Source organism: Mirounga leonina, unplaced genomic scaffold, assembly GCF_011800145.1.
Source record: "Mirounga leonina isolate KUSES-001 unplaced genomic scaffold, KU_Mleo_1.0 Mir_153, whole genome shotgun sequence".
Taxonomy (NCBI): Eukaryota; Metazoa; Chordata; class Mammalia; order Carnivora; family Phocidae; genus Mirounga; species Mirounga leonina.
Window position 1 is genome coordinate 23944953 of NW_023270387.1, and position 18911 is coordinate 23963863.

An 18911-nucleotide genomic window follows, 5' to 3' on the forward strand; every position below is an offset into this window, starting at 1 on the left:
AATGTATAAAACTCAAGTATTATTGAGAGTTATGGAATGCAGTGACAATCTAAACTCGTTTGTAAATACAGGACGGCCTGGTCGGTCTGGTGCTGATGTGGTTGGGGGAGGGTGGGCTGCTGAGAAGACGGAGTGGAGTCAGGTCAGACAGCTGTCTGACCGGGAACGTGACTTTCAAAAGGAAGTCCAGGGTATTCCACATGTGTAACAGGCCCACAGGCTTATAAGGACTAGATCTGAAATGCTGGTGTAAAAATGGCAATTACAGTAAGACTGTGAGCACACGGCACAAGGGTCCCTTAGGACGCACACGGTCACTGCCCAGGATTCCAACTGCTGAGATGGGGCAGTGCGCTGAGTGTAATTATTGCAGGGGCTTTCAGTTTACTAACGAATAATACATAGCTACCTGAAGAGTTCCCAAGAAACCTGTACTCTGGTTCAGAAACAGAAATCAACATGTAAATTTGTAATCATGATAAATTATGGGTATTTATCCAGTCAAGTCATGCTGGGTTTTCTTTTTCACCCCAACTGGGGGAAAAAAAAAAAGTTGCTTTAGAACAAATGGCGTGAAATGTTTTACTAGGATTACAATTTACCAAATATTATTGAGGAAAAAAATAACTGAAGGCAGGCAACACGTTAGAAGCACTTGACAGGGTTTTATGGTGCTACCGAAGTTCACGGACTTCTGCCTAAGAAGTTTCTTTACTCCTGACTTTAGAAATCCCTTCTGCAGTTGACGTCAGCCTGCCCACTGAACTGCGAGGAACGACTTTAAGAAGTAAGAATGTAAAGAACATGGTTCAGCCTGGATCTAAATGGCCTGGCATTTTATGATGGCTCTTTATTGGATGCTTAAAGTCTTCATTCCTTTATATATTTTTAATTATAATGTGCTAATTGTCTGAGAGATTCATCTGAAGGATCAGGGAGAAGTTCTTCTCCACTCTAATTGAACGCATGAGACCCTTCAAAGTCAGGGAGAACGAAGTGACAAAAACCGAGTGTCGACCTGGGCAAGCTGCATGGCTACTGAGAAAGTTAGTAGAAATGCAACAGAAATGCAAAAGCCTACCAGGAATTGGACATAAACCGCTCTGCGCTATGTAGCAAATACTAAGAAGGACAAAGTTAAATTCAAATTCGGTTAAAGGCAGTCCTCAGGCTCTGACAAATTAGCCCCATATGGCAAGTATGGTCTGTGACAAATTTCTTCACTAGGTTTTCAACACAGTGCTTTACAATCATTCAGATCTCTTTTAATGACAAAAATCACAGTCTAGAGATGGTAATGAAGCAAGGAAGGGGAAAAAGATGGTGATTTTTCTTGTTTTGATTTTTTTTTTTTTAATGTGGTCGGGGGGGGATTGTAGCTTTTTTTTTTTTTTTTAATCTTTTTGGTTACTGAAAAAAAATAGAACAGTCCACTGTCCAGCAGAGGCTGCTTCATCTCTATTGCTCCAGGGCTCATTCTGCATGGATCTGTGTTTCAGGGTGCTGCAAAGACAACTCTGCGGGCAGGAAGGCCCCCTGACCCAAAGCTGTAGCATATGTCCTGTTTTGTGGGTGGGGAAAGCCAGGGGCCACATAGGTCCCCATTGCTCCTCCTCCAAAGCCTCCTCGCTGGTGCTGGGGTGGGGAGTGGTAACCCTCCAGGTTATCATACTGGGACACAACAGTCATACTGCTCTGGCGCTTGCCATGTGTTTGGTATTGGTACAGAACACCGGGGTCCCTCTCCACATTCTGAGTATGATGGAGTTTCAGGCTGTGACTCCTCTCCGGTTTCGGGGGTGGGACTATTGACTGGGGGAGGTGTTCCTCCTCCTTGTAGCAGTCTCTGGAGTGTTTCTCTGGGGCAGGAGGCTGCCTAGCCCGAGGCCTCTCCAGCTCTTTGGAGAGCCTCACCTCTTTGTGGTTCAGTCTGAGAGACTCCTGCCCCGATGGAATATATTTCCCTCCAGAGTTATGGTAGCTGACTGGCTCAGAAGTGTCTGGAATCCCTTTGGGCCCATAATCTAACTGGCCAGCTCCTTGCGGGTAAGGTGGCCCATTTTTTGATTCACATAACTGCCTATGGCTTGCTTCCTGATGTGCCCTGTGCTCAGGGAGACTACAACCCATGTCGTGAAGCTTCCTGTTCCTGAGGCTACTTTGCTTCTGAGGGAGAGTCGGTTTCTCTGACTGTCCATTGCCATATCCTCCGTGGTGGTGGGCTCTATCGAACTCTGGCTCTGGATGCTTCCTATAGAAGCGGTCCTCTCCCTCAGGACTGACGGCCTTGGCTGGATGCCGCCCCTCCTTTCCCTCTGCCACCGAGAGAAGTCCAGTTTTCCCAGGATCTGATTTACTACGGAGGTGGATGACATAGATCCCACCCAAGTCATCTTGCACGGCTGGGGTCATGTTATCATACTGGGACATAACAGGCCCTTTCACCTTCTGCCGAGCGCGGCTCTCTCTCCGGATGGATTGCATGCGGTATTTTTCCATGTCCTCGAGATCCCATGATGTGTACGTGTGCTTTACGTCAGCAGTTGGAGGCATGTTGACTACATTATGGTCATTACCAGAGAAGTAGCCAGTCATGTTGGCCCGGGGACGTGGGAGCAAACCAGCATAACTGTACAAGTTCTTTCCTTGCAGCCTAGGATTGTAGAAGGCAAAATCGCGATTGGGTAGGCGGTGAAGGGGCCTCAACTGTACTGTGCCGTAGGCATCCACGTCACACAGGGCTCCTTCTGGACTGTAATAGGAACTAGAAGAACTGGAGTATGGGCTGTACCGGTAGTGGACCCGACCATTCTCAAAGTAAGGCTGAAGCTGAGTGACGTGATAATCTGAGCGGGCCTGCGAGGACTGATACGGCTTATACTGGTACAGGGGTCTTGGGCAGTAGGCTGGTTCATCATCTGGGGGAACTTCTGTCCGGGAAATGGGAACAGAGCGAATCATGGAAGATGGAGGGGCATGGAGAGACTGTACCCTCCGGATGGTCGGGTACGGGGGAATATCTTCAGGGTAACAACTACTCCTAATTGTGGAGCCCAAAGAAGATACATACTCAACTCGGCTGCATGGTTTGGCGTGGTGTCCAGACGCATTTCTTCCCGGGGCCACGTATGTGTTATAACGAGGTCCCATGGAGGCTGGTGGCTCTGATCTGGAACCGTACACCTGGTGTTGCTCCAATTTATTATGATGTGGAGGTACACTCTGGGGACGGTACTGGCAGTTTGGATTCATACTGAAATGCAAACAGTTTTCTGGCCCAAAGGGTTCAGTGGTGACATCAGGCCTAGCAAAGGTGGAATAAGTCGTTTTCTGCGAAGCATGCTTAGGTTGTGGGACGGGCAGTGGTAAAGGCAGAGCGTCGTCCACAGAGGCTGAGGAAGCAGTGACAAAGGGATGATAGCTGGAACTGCTGAGGGCGTCCACACTGCTGGAGTGTATGGCTGTGGCCATTTTACTCTCCATTGTCCTGGTGGGGGGAACCGGTGTGGGAAAGCCACAGGACGAGTACACGGGGACGGAGTCGGCACGCAGGGGCAACGGTGGGGCCCTGGCACCTTCCCGCACCTTTTCAGGAAGGCTTGGCTGGAGGGCAGGACCAGAGACGGGACACTGGGCCGCTGCACCATCACTGCCCAGGACAGGTGCGGGGTCATCCATGGCTCTGGGGTCAGGTGGTCTCTCTGGAGCTGGGACCACTTGCACCTATTGGAAGACGATCATATCATGAGCTTGTTTCCTATGCTCCCCTCTGTGGAATCAAACACTATTCAACCTATAACCCACGAGTTGAGGCCATCTGGGTAGCAGCTTAAAACTCCCCAAGCCACGTGGTCGCACTGGACACGACAGTCTGCCCTCACCACCAGGAAGCGGTCTGTGTGCCGCCACCTGGTAGGACAGCCATGACCATCTCCGGGAGACTGTTCTACTTTGCGACGTGAGACGTCATTTAAACGTGAGACGAGGTTGCCTATGGCATTATCTTAGCATGCCTATGGCATTATCTTAGCATGCAGACCAAACGGGAGGTTTAAAGTACAGTCAAGCTTAAAAATACACACCTAGTCTACCTGTCTAGCTTGGTCTCAACACCAAGAACATTCTGTTAAACAAAAAGAGATTTGTGAAGTGACTCACGGCTATATGTAGTGAGAAGTGTGAGCCCCCTCCAATCTAGGGAAGAGTAATGAAGTCACTGGTCTGATTCAGGGCCATTCAAATCAAGCGCTTACTGTCTCTCCCCACCTTCTACTCCACCCTGGTCTGTAGCAACTGACGCCAAACATGATCCTCACAGCAAGGCTGCAAATAGGCTATCCTTGAGAAGCAGTTGCTAGAAATAGCATCGTCCACTAAAGCCTAGATATCGAAGTCCTTTGAGTTCAAGGTGACCACAAAGCACATGGGGCACTTTTCTAAACTTTGAGAAAGTTAGAAAGAAATCTTAGCATTCTGCAAACAACATTCTCTCATCAAAACAGATGCGTGACTACAGAACAACCTGCTGGTTTAGGCTAAGGAAGTAACATAATGACGTAAAACACCGTCCGCTCTTAACATTTCTAAAAAGTCTGCAAGGCAGAAAGTCTTCCAAATGTCTTGACAATAAAGCACGTTCACCGTGCAGATGTGAATTATTGGCAGAGGGTAGGTTAAATGACTTGCCCAAAGTCACACTGAGTCAGTGATGGAGTCGGGGGGTGGGTGGGGACCAACCTGCAGCCCCGACACCTGAAGCCCAATTTGACTTATTTAATCATGGTCTCCTTGTATTACTATGAAGAAACTACCAAGAGGCTTTAGGAAGAAAAGGCAGCAGGTATAAACTAGAGTCACTGAGTAACTGCTCCTTTCTCAGAGAGAAACAGACATCAAGGTAAAGGCAGGTCCAACCTCAGACAGGAAACGTTCCATGGAAACCTGCCACAGGACTTCAAATAAATGTCCTATCTGACTCAAAGGTAGCAGCACACCCCGCTGAAAAGTGATGTACTTTTGGAAAAAGTACATTTCATCTCCCTGACTCCCTCCCCTTCTTACCTTGTGGGAATTATTTAGTCCTACGTTGGTGGCTGCCTGTACCTGCCCCATGACTGGCAGCGGCTCTGCTGATCTCTGGGAAGGAGGTGGCGGGAGGGGACGACTAGTTCTCGGAGGGCGCTGAAGCGTGACAGCAGGGCAATCAGCTGCGGTGGCTTGTTCAACCACATCCCAGCTGGCTTCCCTGGTGCTCATCTCGGCTGTTGCTAGAGCGGTTGTCAGGTAAGCCATGGCGGCCGTGCTGGGATTCTCTTCAGGGGACCCAGATGGAGGGTAGCTTTTGTCCCGAGGCAAATTAGAAGGTGTGGGAGACTTGTCTGCAAGTTCTGAAGGGTGATGATGGGGTTTATCCACACTTGCACCAAGATAAGAAGGAGGCTGCTCTCCACTGTAGAAATGAAGCTGACCCTGGTCCTGATCCATAAAGGAGACAGTTGGCATACTGGTCTTCCCGGACTGGTCTTCGGGGAAACTTAGGCGATCATCAGACTTAGAGTCCATTAAGGGAACGGAAGTGATTCTGGCCTTGTCTGGGTCCCCAGGTAAATGGGTTCGATATGGATAACTCCCTGGGAAGTCTGCCTGGTGGAGCTGCTCCCCAGCTTCGGTGGCACTGGCATGGGGAGGATTCCCAGGGGCGGCTGGATCTGGACTAGGCTGGTCACAGTCCCCAGATACACTGTTCTGGAGATGGAACTCCTCTGCTGGCCTATCAGTTTGGAAATAGGCTTTATCTAGAGTAACACTAGAGTAGGGACTGGGCAGTTTATCTTCGGTAGCAGCCACTGCTATGTCTCCATAATGTGAATAAGCAGCCTGGGAAGTCCCTGGTCTCTTCAGTGACTGAGTTGAGGCTTGCTGCGCGGACTCAGCTAATGCTAGCGCCAACAGGCGGGCAACGTTTTTCGGAGGCGGTGGTGGTGGGATAAGAGAGACTGAACTGACGGGAACGGAATCCTGAGGGGGGTCATGGGTAACTGCTCCTGGTGGGAAATTGGGAAAAAAAATGAGAGTGAAAAGGTAGCTTGTGTTACCCTACACGGAAAGCCAAACACTCCCCATTTGATCACTAGAAAACAGGTGCCTTCCATATTTCAAAATGGCAATCCATGATCTTCCATCCCACATGCAAATGCTGGAGAAAACACATCTGGTTCAGAAGGAAAACTAAAACCAAGTATTTAAAGATTGCAATCTCCTCTTGAATTGCTATAGAGATGGGGGGAAAAAAGCAGGTCCCTCATCTGGCTCAGAAAAGACTGCTTAGAAAACAAGCTTCAAGTGCCTGCAGATTGTTATTAAGGATAGTTTTTACATTTGATGGTGTAGGCTGGCTGGTTAACTTGTAAGGCTATATAATATAGGTACTTTTATTAGAAAACAGAATCAAGAGCTACGAAGCTGTGCAAAAATTATCCAGGAATTCTGACTGTCCAAAGACAAAAGGGGACTTTATGAAGGTCTGAAGCAGGACCACTGGCCCTTTGGGGGATTTTTGTTTGGCTGATTTTAATTTAGGGCTTTGAGCCATCAGCACACCCAGAAAAACATTCTCTTTGATTAAAGGCTAGCTGTGGAGCAAATTTCTCTCTTAAAAGGCACAGATGGCACATAGGACTGAAGATCCCTCTTAGCTTAAGGAAAGAATGGAGGAAAACAAATGGTACCTGTCTGAGTCTGTCCAGAAGGTACAGCCTTACTCTGACTGCTCGCGACGACCTGCTCCTCTTTCCCTGGAGACTCTACTTCTGCAGCAGCCCCCTGGTCTAGGGGCTGGACTTCAGACTCACATCCTCCTTGGGCCTCTCTCTCACTTGTTTTCATCTTTCCTACCTGGGTGGGGGATCTATTTATGACATCACTGTCTTCAACACTTTTGCTCCAGGTTGGAGAAGATGCATTCGGAGCTGCTGTATTTGACACAGTCCCGATAACTTCTGACACCCGAGTGGGAAGAGTCACTGAAATTGGCTCAGATATGTTCATAGAAGGTGATTTGCTTAATTTCCGTCCAATCTTTGGAGAGAAAGCATAGACGACCTTTTCAGTGAATGAGGATGGCTTGGTTGATTTCTCTTCGGTTGGGCTCAAGTCCAGGGTAAAGAATGGACTCAGTTTCTCCTGAAGAGGAGAGACGGCTTCAGAACTTGCAGTGCTTCCTGGCGTCTGAGACTGGCTACCACCTGCTTCTGTATCCTTTTTGTTGGAGCTTGATTTCTCCTGGGAGTATCCTAATGAATCTAGAAAGGAAGCCCCGCTCTCCAGACATTCTGATTCAGCCTTAGGGGGGCTGCACTGAAATGACATTGGGTCGAAATCCAGGCTGGCGACGCCAATGTCTGGTGGGCTCAAGTCAACATCCTCAGCTGCGTGAGGAGACATAAGAGCTGGAATATGCAGCAGCCCTACTTCCTCCTCACTCTCATTGTCATGGGGCAGATTATCATAGGAATTACAGCGGTTCCCCAGCATTTCTCCGTTAAAAGAGGCACTCAGTGCGTCACTGCTAGATCTGGGTCTTCTGGGTCGGAACAGCTTGGAGTCACCTGGCAAAAACGGATAACGACATCAAAGTATGAATGCCTAGGATACATGATACACAATACCATGAAAAGTCACCTACTTAGTACAGTAGTAATGCACAACTATAGGATAAGGAAATGTTCCTTCTCATTTTCTTTCCAGAAATTGTCTCCTGGGGCAAATGGCTGGAACTCCTGAACCAAATGCTAAATAACAAAAACATCTGATGTCATGAGAGGGAGAATGCAGCCTTTTCATGGTTTCAACAGGAAAAAAGACTCAGAACTCTTAGATTCTATTACTAGTCCAACATTGACTCATGTTGTGACTTTGGGCAAGATTTCTTTCTTTCTGTCTTACTTTATGACTGATCCCACACAAGATTTCTAAGATAGAATTAACCACTTTAAATAGTACTTTGGATATAGCACAGCAAAAGGGTTTTGGTTTTGGTTTTTTGGTGGGGAAAAAACCTCCTAACACCCACATTTCTAAAAAGCAAACATCAACTAAAAATCTCTACAATCCCATAAAGTATTTATACAATACTTAGTACAGGATTCTTTTTCAATACTTAGAACAAAATTAATTTCTTTTTTTTTCTTTACTAAGGACAGGCTTTAAGTCTCTCAGGAAGAGTCCTTCAAGAGTAAACCGTTATACAATTTTATGATATTGCTACACATTCAACTGGTAACAGAAGTCTTCGAGCTCAGCATTCTATTGCAAAGATTAGAATCGCCGAAATTGCCTTAACATAAATGTTTACTAAGGTGTTGACCACTTATGTGATTAATCTATATTAAAACATTATTTTTTGCTTAATACTGGCATCTACCCAGCCCACTTCATTGTATCTGTGAACCATTCTCTTAACCACAGTGAAATGGAAAACCTTGGAAAACCCTTAAGATGTCAGATACCCAACTAAAGGGATGTGTGAGGATTTCTTGAAATAAGCAGAGCTATCGGCTGATGAGGATCTGGCAGTTGGAAGAGTTAATAAATGAAGATAAGAAAGTTGACCAGGATGATGACACTCTAGGATATCTCAAAAAAAATGATCCCAATATCAACAGATTAAGAAAAGCCCATGGGAAATCAATGTAGATCCTCGTTATTTTTGTAGAAAGGGCCTTTTTTTTACAATCCTGCTGCATAAGCCAACCATAAAGTGAAGGATGTTCTATTTGCTATTATGACATGGTTTTGTCAAAAAAGTTAGATCTCCTTTCAATTGAGGTAATCCTTTGTTCATTCTAAACATTAGTACATAATTGCAACCATAACCCAACTTTAGCTAAGTAGGGGCCAAAAAACTTATTTTCAAAATTTTTAGTTTTGTTTGTCAAGTAAATCAAACTTTTTTGTATTCTTTACTAAAATTTTGGTCCCCATTTTAAGAGGATTCACTTCTAAATTTTCTTCTCCTTGTATGGAGGATCATATCTTCAGATAATGGGGATTGCCTATAATCAATCTGATCTATGAAATTTAATGTCAGGTTAAGCCATTTACAAGACAAAATACTGATTTGAATATCAAGACTGCTTAATTTTATACTTTGTAAAATTGTGCTTTCATGAAATCTAAAGAAATACTAATAACATCATTTTCCACTGGGCATTAGGAACTATAAATGGTTAACTTAAAACATTTTACCTATTTTTATGTACACTGAATAGCAATCATGTCAACAGTGAAGAAATTAGACTGGTACCATATGAAGACATCCATGAATAATACCAAATAGATATGAGTATTGTTTGCAAATGATAGTCTGTAGCCTATTTAGTAATATATATTTACCAAATATACTCAAGTGTTGTGTTCTTTTATGAAATATAGAATAAAACAACTGATGGTTTTAGTCTTACCATCGACTGCATGGAGAGATGTAAGAGATTCTTCGCTTTTAGCTGAACGGAGGGTTCCTTCTGCCCTGCCACCTGAAGAATCAAAACCAAACAGTGTGAAGTTTTAGCCACTGCTACATATGTAGAGAAAAGGAACAGTGATTTTCTCTACACATATTTAAACTTCCAAGGGTGATTAACTATATTTTGACAATCATATTCAATTTAAGCAGTATATTATATAAGGTGCTATATTGTTTTCACATGGTTTCCTATGTGAAAACTCTCTTATCTAAAGGATTATCAACTTGAGAATAGAGATGAATTTTAAAACACCTTCTTTTTTTATTTCCTAAAGATCAGCATGATGGCTTACGATGATATCATACTAGATTTTTCTTTTTTTCTCATCCTTCACAATCATTTGGTGACCCAGCCTTGTAGATTCTGCTTCCTAAAGATCTCTCACATCTATTTCCCACTTCTACTGCCACTGCTTATCCCAGACACTCACTCTTTCTTGGTTGTCCACCTCTAACTGTCTCCTAATTACTGTCCAGTCTACAGGCTTCTCTCTTCCCATATATTCCCTGTGCTGCTGCTGTAAGTCATGTTTCTAAACCCTAAACGTAACCGTGTTACATATTAAAGCCATAGGATAACCCCCAAAGGAACACAGGACAAAACCAAAACTCTCTGGCAAGCACATGAAGCCCCTGATGACCTAAACCTCTCTTTGAACCATCATATACCCAGCCAAGTTCCCTGCTTCACACATGAGCACACACTTTGCTCCCATTTCTGAAACGCCTTCTCAGTCCCTTGGTGATCACATGAACCCCTACTTATCTTTCAAAACCCAAGTCAAAGGGTAGATTTCTGACCACTAACCCTCTTCCCCATAGGACCTGACAAGTCCTACCATAAATGCCTCACACAAATATCTATTTCAATTGGTGTGATTCTGCATGAAATTTATTTTCTTACACATACACTTTCCCAAGTAAGTTTCTGAAGCAGGGGCAGCATCTTAATTTTCTTTCTGAGAGGTTGCTCTCAAAATATTTAGCACATGCTTAGTACATGACTGCAAATCGAATGATGAATTAAATGAACCGAACATTCTATTTCTAACATTCAAGCACTACTATCCTTCCTAGATTCAGAAGCTGTTAATATCAGTAGACCATGGTTTTAAAACTGTTTTTAAGAGTAGTATTTGCAACAACAGTAATAGATTTATTTGATCCAATAAGATACTCTCATCAATGAGTCATCCCATAAAAAGATAGATTCCTTGGTTATAAGAGTTATAAACTTAAAAGGCATGTTAAAACATGGTTTTGTCACATTTTAAATCTGTAAAACTATAGATTAATAAATTTAAACACCACAGCAATTACTCTTTATATTAACAACAATTCGCCAACTATGTTATGAATTTTAACCACATTCACACTCTATACAATCTGCAGTTTCCACAAGAAACTGGGTACTTCCACGTAGTCCCTGCATATTTATGTCTGCGTTTGGAGATGAAGAATTCGTAGAAGAAGACAATTCACGTGTAGCACCCCGGCTATGGACACACTGTGTCGAAGCACACGGCGCACGCCATCACGATACACTGAGCACCTGTAAGCGGAGAGGCGCAACCGGCGGGGCGGGATGACGGGTGTGGGCCGGCCACACAGCGGCTTTCCTGGCGGCAAAGCACAGGACAGCAGGAGCACCAACCTTTCAGAGACAGAGCTTTCATCTCGGAAGGCTCACTCTCGTTCCGCTGCAGCTTCCGCTTGGAAACGGACGACGATTTCCCCAAGTTGAAAAAGGAGCGCCAGCTGCCCACGGGAGATTTTTTCATTTTATTTTGAGGCCTCCTCCTACGAGAGAGAAAGTAATCTGTATTAAGATATCCAAGGGACTGTCTTCATTTCTAGGAAATGAACGAATGATGGGAAGAACCAAACAGCCTAGAGAGGGCACAGCTGAAATAGTACCTGTGTTTACACACATCCACTGTATATGTCATATATGCAGAACACGTGTGTGTGTATACAGCACAGTCTACAGAGCTCAGCTAAACTGTACAGCTAAAGCATGACATGGTAATAAAAGGTACAGATTTGAATATTAATACCTAGTCACAAAGATAACTTTTATACAGATTTTTATATTTAGATCTAACCTCACAGTCAGCGAAATAAGTAAGAATAAGAAATATTTGGAAGTAGGAATTATTAAAACTCCAAAATAAGAGTTAAAGAAAATAGTTGTGTGTGAGGAAAACAGAATTAAACCAAAAAAGGAAGAAAAGTATTACAAATAATAACTAACATAAATTGAATGCCAGGCACTGTGCTGTCTTATGTAGTAGCTCATTTAAAATAAAAATAACTGTACAAGGTAGGTACTATTATTCTCATTTTATAACTGAGGAAATTATGACACTAAGTTTAAGTAACTTCCTTAATGTTATAAAACTAGTAAATGATGGAGTCAGGGTTGGAACCCAGTTATATCCATATCCAAATATCTACTCTCTTGACTGCTCCTGTATAAAGACATTTTTGAAGAAATCATGGAAATGCTGGGAGGCATCATTTTTCTTGCCCTCCTTCAGCCTAGCTGGCCCAACACTGGCAGGAGCCAGTTCTGACACTATCCATCTACCTTGCTAGCACCATTTGCCCCACACCAGGGTTCCCTTCAGACCAGCCCCACTCAACCCACCTGTCCCTATAAGCACCCCTCGAAAGTGGCTCCTGCCACACCTAGCAGGCAGCTTTGGTGAGGATGGAGCCGGTTCAAGGCAACTCCTGCCCCAGAGAGGGAGAGCTGGCCCCGCCCACCAGCACTCCTGCAGCAGCTACAGCCAGGCCTCTCAGACCACTGCACTGAAGTCCAGCTGTGCCCACCAGTGTGCCCACAGTGCTCATGGCTGGTCACTGCAGGCAGCCAGACTGAGAGCCATACCCACCCAACCCCACACCCACAGCAGTCCCAGCCCAGTTACAACAGGAGAGCACACACAGCCCACATAGGGAACACCCCAGGAGCACCTGGTTCCGGTGACCAGGAGGGACTGCGCTACTGGGCCCCACAAACCTTCTTCTGAAAAAGCCACCACTTTAAGACCAGGAGACATAGCTGACTACCTAACACACAGAAAGAAAAATGAGGAGACGGAGGAATATGTTCCAAATGAGATAACAGGACAAAGCCTCAGAAAAAGAACTAAACAAAACAGAGATAAGCAATCTGCCTGATAAGCAATTTGCCTGTTCAAAGTAATGGTCAAAGATGCTCACTGGACTTCGAAGGAGAATGGATGGACTCAGTGAGAACTTCAACAAAGAGATAAAAAATTTTCAAAAGAACCAACAGAGCTGAAAAACAGAATAAGTGAAATGAAGAATAACTGAAATGAAAAATATACTAGAGGGAATCAACAGCAGATCAGAGGATGCAGAAAAATGGATCAGCAATTTGGAAGGCAGGGGAGTAGAAAGCACCCAAGCTGAAAAGAAAAAAGAAAAAAAGAATTTTAAAAAATGATGGTAGGTGGTAAAGGGACCTCTGGGAAACACTGAGGGTACTAACATTTGCATTATGGGAGTCCCAAAAGGAGAAAAGTGGGCAGGGGCAGAAAACTTAATTTTAAGAAATAATAGCTGAAAACTTCACTAACCCAGGCAATAAAACAGATATTGAGGTGGTCTGGGAAGCATATAAAGCCCCCTAAAAGATGAACCCAAGGCGGCCCACCCCAAAACACATAATAATTAAAACTTGGAAAAATTAAAAATAAGGAGAGAATCTTAAAAGCAGCAAGAAAAAAACAAATAGATACATACCAGGGAAACCCCATAAGGCTATCAGCATTATTTTTAGCAAATACTTTTCAGGCCAGAAAGAAGTGAAATGATATATTCAAAGTGCTGAAAGGAAAAAATCTACAGAAAATATTCTACCTGGCAGGCTATCATTCAGAACTGAAGGAGAGAGAGAGTTTCCCAGACAAACAAAAGTTGTAAGAGTTCATCACTAAACCGGCCGCACAAGAAATGATAAAGGGACTTTTTTGAGTAGAAAAGGCCATAACTAGAAAAGAAATTATTAAAGGAAAAAATATCACGGGTAAAAGCAAACATAAAGCTAGTATGGGGCACCTGGGTGGCTCAGTCAGTTAAGTGTCTACCTCTGGCTCAGGTCATGATCCCAGGGTCCTGGGATCGAGTCCCACATCAGGTTCCCTGCTCGGCGGGGAGCCTGCTTCTCCCTCTCCCTCTGCCTGCCCCTCCCCCTGCTCGTGCGCTCTCTCTCTCGTGCTCTCAAATAAATAAATAAAATCTTAAAAAAAATAAAGCTAGTATGAAAGTTAAAAAAGTAGTAAAATCAACTATATCTAAAAAACCAGTTAAAGGACTCACAAATAAAAAGATGTAAAATATGATGTCATATACATATAATGGAGAGGAGGGAGTAAAAACGCAGTGCTTTTAGAATGCATTTGAATTTAAGTGACCATCAACTCAATATAAACTTCTATATACATAGGATATTATATATGAACCTCATAGTGACTACAAACCAAAATCCTGTAATAGATACATACAGAAAAAAAGAGAAAAGAATCCAAGCATAACACTAAAGAAAGTCACTACATCACAAGAGAAAAGAGCAAGAGAAGAAGAAACAGAACTACAAAAATAACCAGAAAACAATTAACAAAATGGCAATAAGTCCATATCTACCAATAACTGCTTTAAATGTAAATAGACTAAATGCTCCAATCAAAAGACATAGGGTGATTGGATAAAACAACAAGACCTACAAGACAGTCACTTCACATATAATACACATACAGACTGAAAGTGAAAAAATGGAAAAAGATATCCCATGCAAATGGAAGCCAAAAAAAAAGTTGGGGTAGCAACACCTACATCAGACAAAACAGACTTTAAAACAAGGCTGTAACAAGAGACAAAGAGGGCATTACATAATAAAAAGGAATCAATCCAACTGGATGCTGTATCAATTGTAAATAGCTGTGCAACCAAAATAGGAACACCTATAAGCAAACATTAACAAACATAAAGGGAGAAATTGACAGTAATATAATAGTAAGGGACTTCTAACACTCCACTTACATTAATGAATAGATCTGTGATCAAAAAATCAAGAAATACCTAATACCTATCCTTCTCAAACTATTCCGAAAAAATAAATAAGGAAGAACTGTTTCCAAATCTATTCTATGAGGCCAGCATTACCTTGATACTAAAACCAAACAAAGACATTACAAAACAAAGAAAATTATAGACCAATGGATTCCTGATGACCATGGAAGCAAAACCCTCAACAAAATATTAGCAAATTGAGTTCAACAACACATTAAAAGGATCATTCACCAACATCAAGTGAGATTTATTTCAGGGATGGGAGGGTGGATGTTTCAATATCCACAAATCAATCAACATGGTACACCACATTAACAAAATGAAGAATAAAAATCATAGGAACATCTCAACAGCTGAGAATAAGCATTTGACAAAATTCAACATCCGTTTGCAACAAAAACTCTCAAGGAAGTGGGCTGAGAGGGAACATACCTCATCATAATAAAGGCCATATATGGCAAACCCACAGAGAACACCATATTCAACGGTGAAAGGCTAAAAACTTGTCCTCTAAGATCAGGAACAAGACAAGGATGCATTCTTGCCACCGTCATTCAACATAGTACTGGAAGTGCTAGCTACAGCAATCAGACAAAAAAAAGAAATAATAGGCATCCAAATTGGCAAGGAGGAAGTAAAACTGTCACTATTTGTAGATGACATGATACTATATATAGAAAATCCTAGATTCTACCAAAACCAGTAAAACGAATGAATGAATTCAGTAAGTTGCAGATACAAAATTAATATATAAAAATATTTTGCATTTTTTTACACTACTAACAAAACTGGCAGAAAAAGAAATTAAGAAAACAATTCAATTTACAATTGCATTAAAAGAATAAAAATACCTAGGACTAAATTTACCAAGGATGTGAAACATCTGTTCTCTGGAAATTTTAAGACATTAGTGAAAGAAATTAAAGATGACACAAATAAAGGGAAAGATATACCATGTTTATGATTGGAAGAATTAATACTGTTAAAATGTTCACACTACCTAAAGCAATCTACAGATTCAATACAATCCCTATCACAATATGAATAGTATTTTTCATAGAACTAGGAAAAAAAATCCTAAACTTTTTAAGGAACCACAAAAGAACCTGAACAGCCACAACAATCTTGAGGAAGAACAAAGCTGGAGGTATCACACTCCCAGATGTCAAACTACACTGTAGATGAACCTGTATGGGACTGGCACCAAAAGTGTTTGATGGAACAGAAGACAGCCCAGAAATAAACTTATGCTTACATGGTCAACTCACCTATGACAAAGGTGGCAAGAATATGCAACGGGGAAAAGACAGTTTTTTCAATAAATGTGTTGGGAAAACTGGACAGCCACATGTAAAAGACTGAAACTAGACCACTTTCTTATACGATACATGAAATAAACTCAGAATATGTAAGGCCTGAAACCACAAAACTCCTAAAAGAAAATATACGCAGTAATCTCTCAGACATAGGCCCTGGCAATATTTTTCTGAATCTGTTTCCTCAGGCAAGGGCATGAAAATCAAAAAGCAAAAATAAGCAACAGAGACTATATCAAATTAAAAAACTTGCACAGCGAAGCAAGTCATCTACGAGACAAAAGACAACCTACTGAATGGGAGAAGATACTTGCAAATGACATATCCACTAAGGGATTAGTATCCAAAATATATAAAGACTCATACAACTCAATACCAAAAAGATAATCTGATTGAGGCAGAGGACCTGAACAAACACTTTTCCAAAAAAGACATACAGATGGCCAAAAGATACATGAAAAGATGGTCAACAATCACTCATCATCAGGGAAATGCAAATCAGAACCACAATGAGATACCACCTCACACCAGAGTGGCTAAAATGAAAAAGAGAAGAAATAACAAGTGTTGGCAAGGCAGTGGAGAAAAGGGAACACTCGTGCACTGCTGGTGGGAATGTAAATTGGTACGGCCACTAGGGAAAACAGTGTGGAGGCTCCTCAAAAAATTAAAAATAGAACTACCACATGATCCAGTAGTTCCACTTCTGGGTATTACCCAAACAAGGCAAAAACATTAATTTGAAAAGTATATGCACCCTTATGTTTACTGCAGCATTATTTATAATAGCCAAGATATGGAAGCAACCTAAGTGTCCATCAAGAGATGAATGCATAAAGAGGATGTGGTATACACACACACACACCCACACACACACACACACAATGGAATAGTATGCATTCATCTCTTGATGCTGGTTGGGAGATAGCACTATGAGAAGTATTGGTCTATTCTAAACTTAATATGGAGCCAATGTCAAACAAGTCATTATTCATTCTTTATTTCCTGGGTAAGCTATTCCAACCCAGTTTCTTTTCTTTCTTTTTTAGATTTATTTTTTTATTTGAATGAGAGAGAGAGAGAGTGAGAGAGAAAGAGAGAAAATATGAGCAGGGGAGGGGCAGAGGGACAAGCAGACTCCCTGCTGAGTGTGGAGCCCAACATAGGACTTGATCCCAAGACCCCAAGATCATGACTTGAGCTAAAGTCAGATGCTTAACCAACTGAGCCACCCAGATGACCCCAGTTTATTTCTAAATAAATTTCTAGACAACATATCTCAGAGAGAAAATCACTTACTTTCTATATAGTGGAAGTATCTATTTTTCCCAAAAATCTGCCTTCTATAATTAACCTTAATCTTCTTTAAAATGACATGATGTTGTAATGCTTTTCAAAAATCATTTGTATCATTCCCTATGAGAGATCATCTATAATCAAATGAATGGGTTTTTCTGGGACTAGCCCAGAATCAATATAATAGTATTAGAATACAACAGTAAAAAAAGAAAAGAACACTTGACCATGAAAATCATATCAGTGAAGAGGATTTAATGAATTTTACCTTTCAAGTGGGAACTCAATTATGGTATGAAACTTTCCCTGAAGTGCAGCAGGTCCTTCTCCTACTTCGATGTATTTATTTTCAGTCACAATTGGAGAGGTGACCTGAGCTTGCGTTCGTGCCTGGGCTTCCTCCAATGTCAGCAGCTTGGTGGACGGAGAGGAAACCAGCAGGGACTTGGGTCTTGATAGAGAAGCTTTGGAAAGAAAGTGATGAAAAGAGTCAAGATTTTTGGCATAGGTAAAAAATATAAATCTGTGTCAGTGTGTGTACATCAATCTCCATCTATCTACCTATCTGTGCTGTTTTACATTTTCTTCATTAAGTCTTTCAAATGGCAGAACAATAGGGCTTTACACTGAATGAGGAAAAGAAGGTGACATACCAGGTTGTTAATAATGACATATATATATATATACATATATTTTAATTCCTTAAGTAACTTAACTATTTTCCTTTCTTAAAAGATACCAAGCAAGGCCTGGTATCATTCAGATATCTTAGATTTGGAAAAAAAATTTTCTTTCACTGTTCCATAATATAAGTTTATATGCATCAATAATATGTGACATGATATATATTTTAATGTGCCATAAACTTAGATCATAATAGGTCTAATGTAGTATTCACTAAATACTATACACACACAAAATGACTGTTAAACCATGCATTTTGAGAAGTAGACATAAATTACCTGCTTTCCACCAAAGACAGATTTATTCAATTGAGATAGTAAGAAACGCAGTTTTCCATGCCTTTAGACGTTTACACATGTTCCTTGTAAACAAAATCTGTGTTAGCCATACCTGCCCCATCCTGAATGACGGCACTGATTTTCCCGCTGAAGAGGACATCTACATGATTCAGGATGAATTCAACCACCACAGACTGAATCCTCACTTCCATGAAAGCTGCCGTTCCACTGAAGCAGGCAGATTCTATCTGTTTGGATCTGTGGGATAACCAACAACACCGTCAGAGAATCCCAAGACAGCAGCCTTAAAGGGCATTTTTTTTTTTAAATGTGTAAACCACAAACAGACCAGAGGAAGAAAGCATACTTTAATGCTTTGGCTAAGCCCCACTTGCCTCTTTTAGGGAGATGCTCATAAAAACAACAGATGAGCTTTACTTTTAAAAACTGTCCTCACCAACAGTACATTAAAAGGATTATTCACCACGACCAAGTGGGATTTATCCCTGGGCTGCAAGGTTGGTACAACATCTGCAAATCAATCAATGTGATACAATATATTAATAAAAGAAAGGACAAGAATCATATGATCCTCTCAACAGATGCAGAAAAAGCATTTGACAAAGTACAGCATCCTTTCTTGATCAAAACTCTTCAGAGTATAGGTATAGAGGGTACATACCTCAATATCATAAAAGCCATCTATGAAAAACG

General features: G+C 41.9%; 1 protein-coding gene across 2 annotated transcripts in view; it reads right to left on the reverse strand.

Moving 5' to 3' along the window:
* Positions 1-250: 250 nt before the first annotated feature.
* The window catches only part of ARHGAP32 (Rho GTPase activating protein 32), a 210687-nt gene continuing 192026 nt past the window's right edge, over positions 251-18911 (reverse strand). For both annotated transcript variants that reach the window (XM_035009289.1, XM_035009288.1), the window contains 7 exons: positions 18310-18455; positions 17504-17699; positions 11178-11323; positions 9462-9533; positions 6729-7607; positions 5062-6044; positions 251-3723 (listed from right to left, as the gene is read on the reverse strand). In XM_035009289.1, coding sequence (XP_034865180.1) covers positions 1474-3723; positions 5062-6044; positions 6729-7607; positions 9462-9533; positions 11178-11323; positions 17504-17699; positions 18310-18455 — 4672 coding nt within the window. In that variant the 3' untranslated portion in view covers positions 251-1473. The remainder of the gene's footprint in view (positions 3724-5061; positions 6045-6728; positions 7608-9461; positions 9534-11177; positions 11324-17503; positions 17700-18309; positions 18456-18911) is intronic.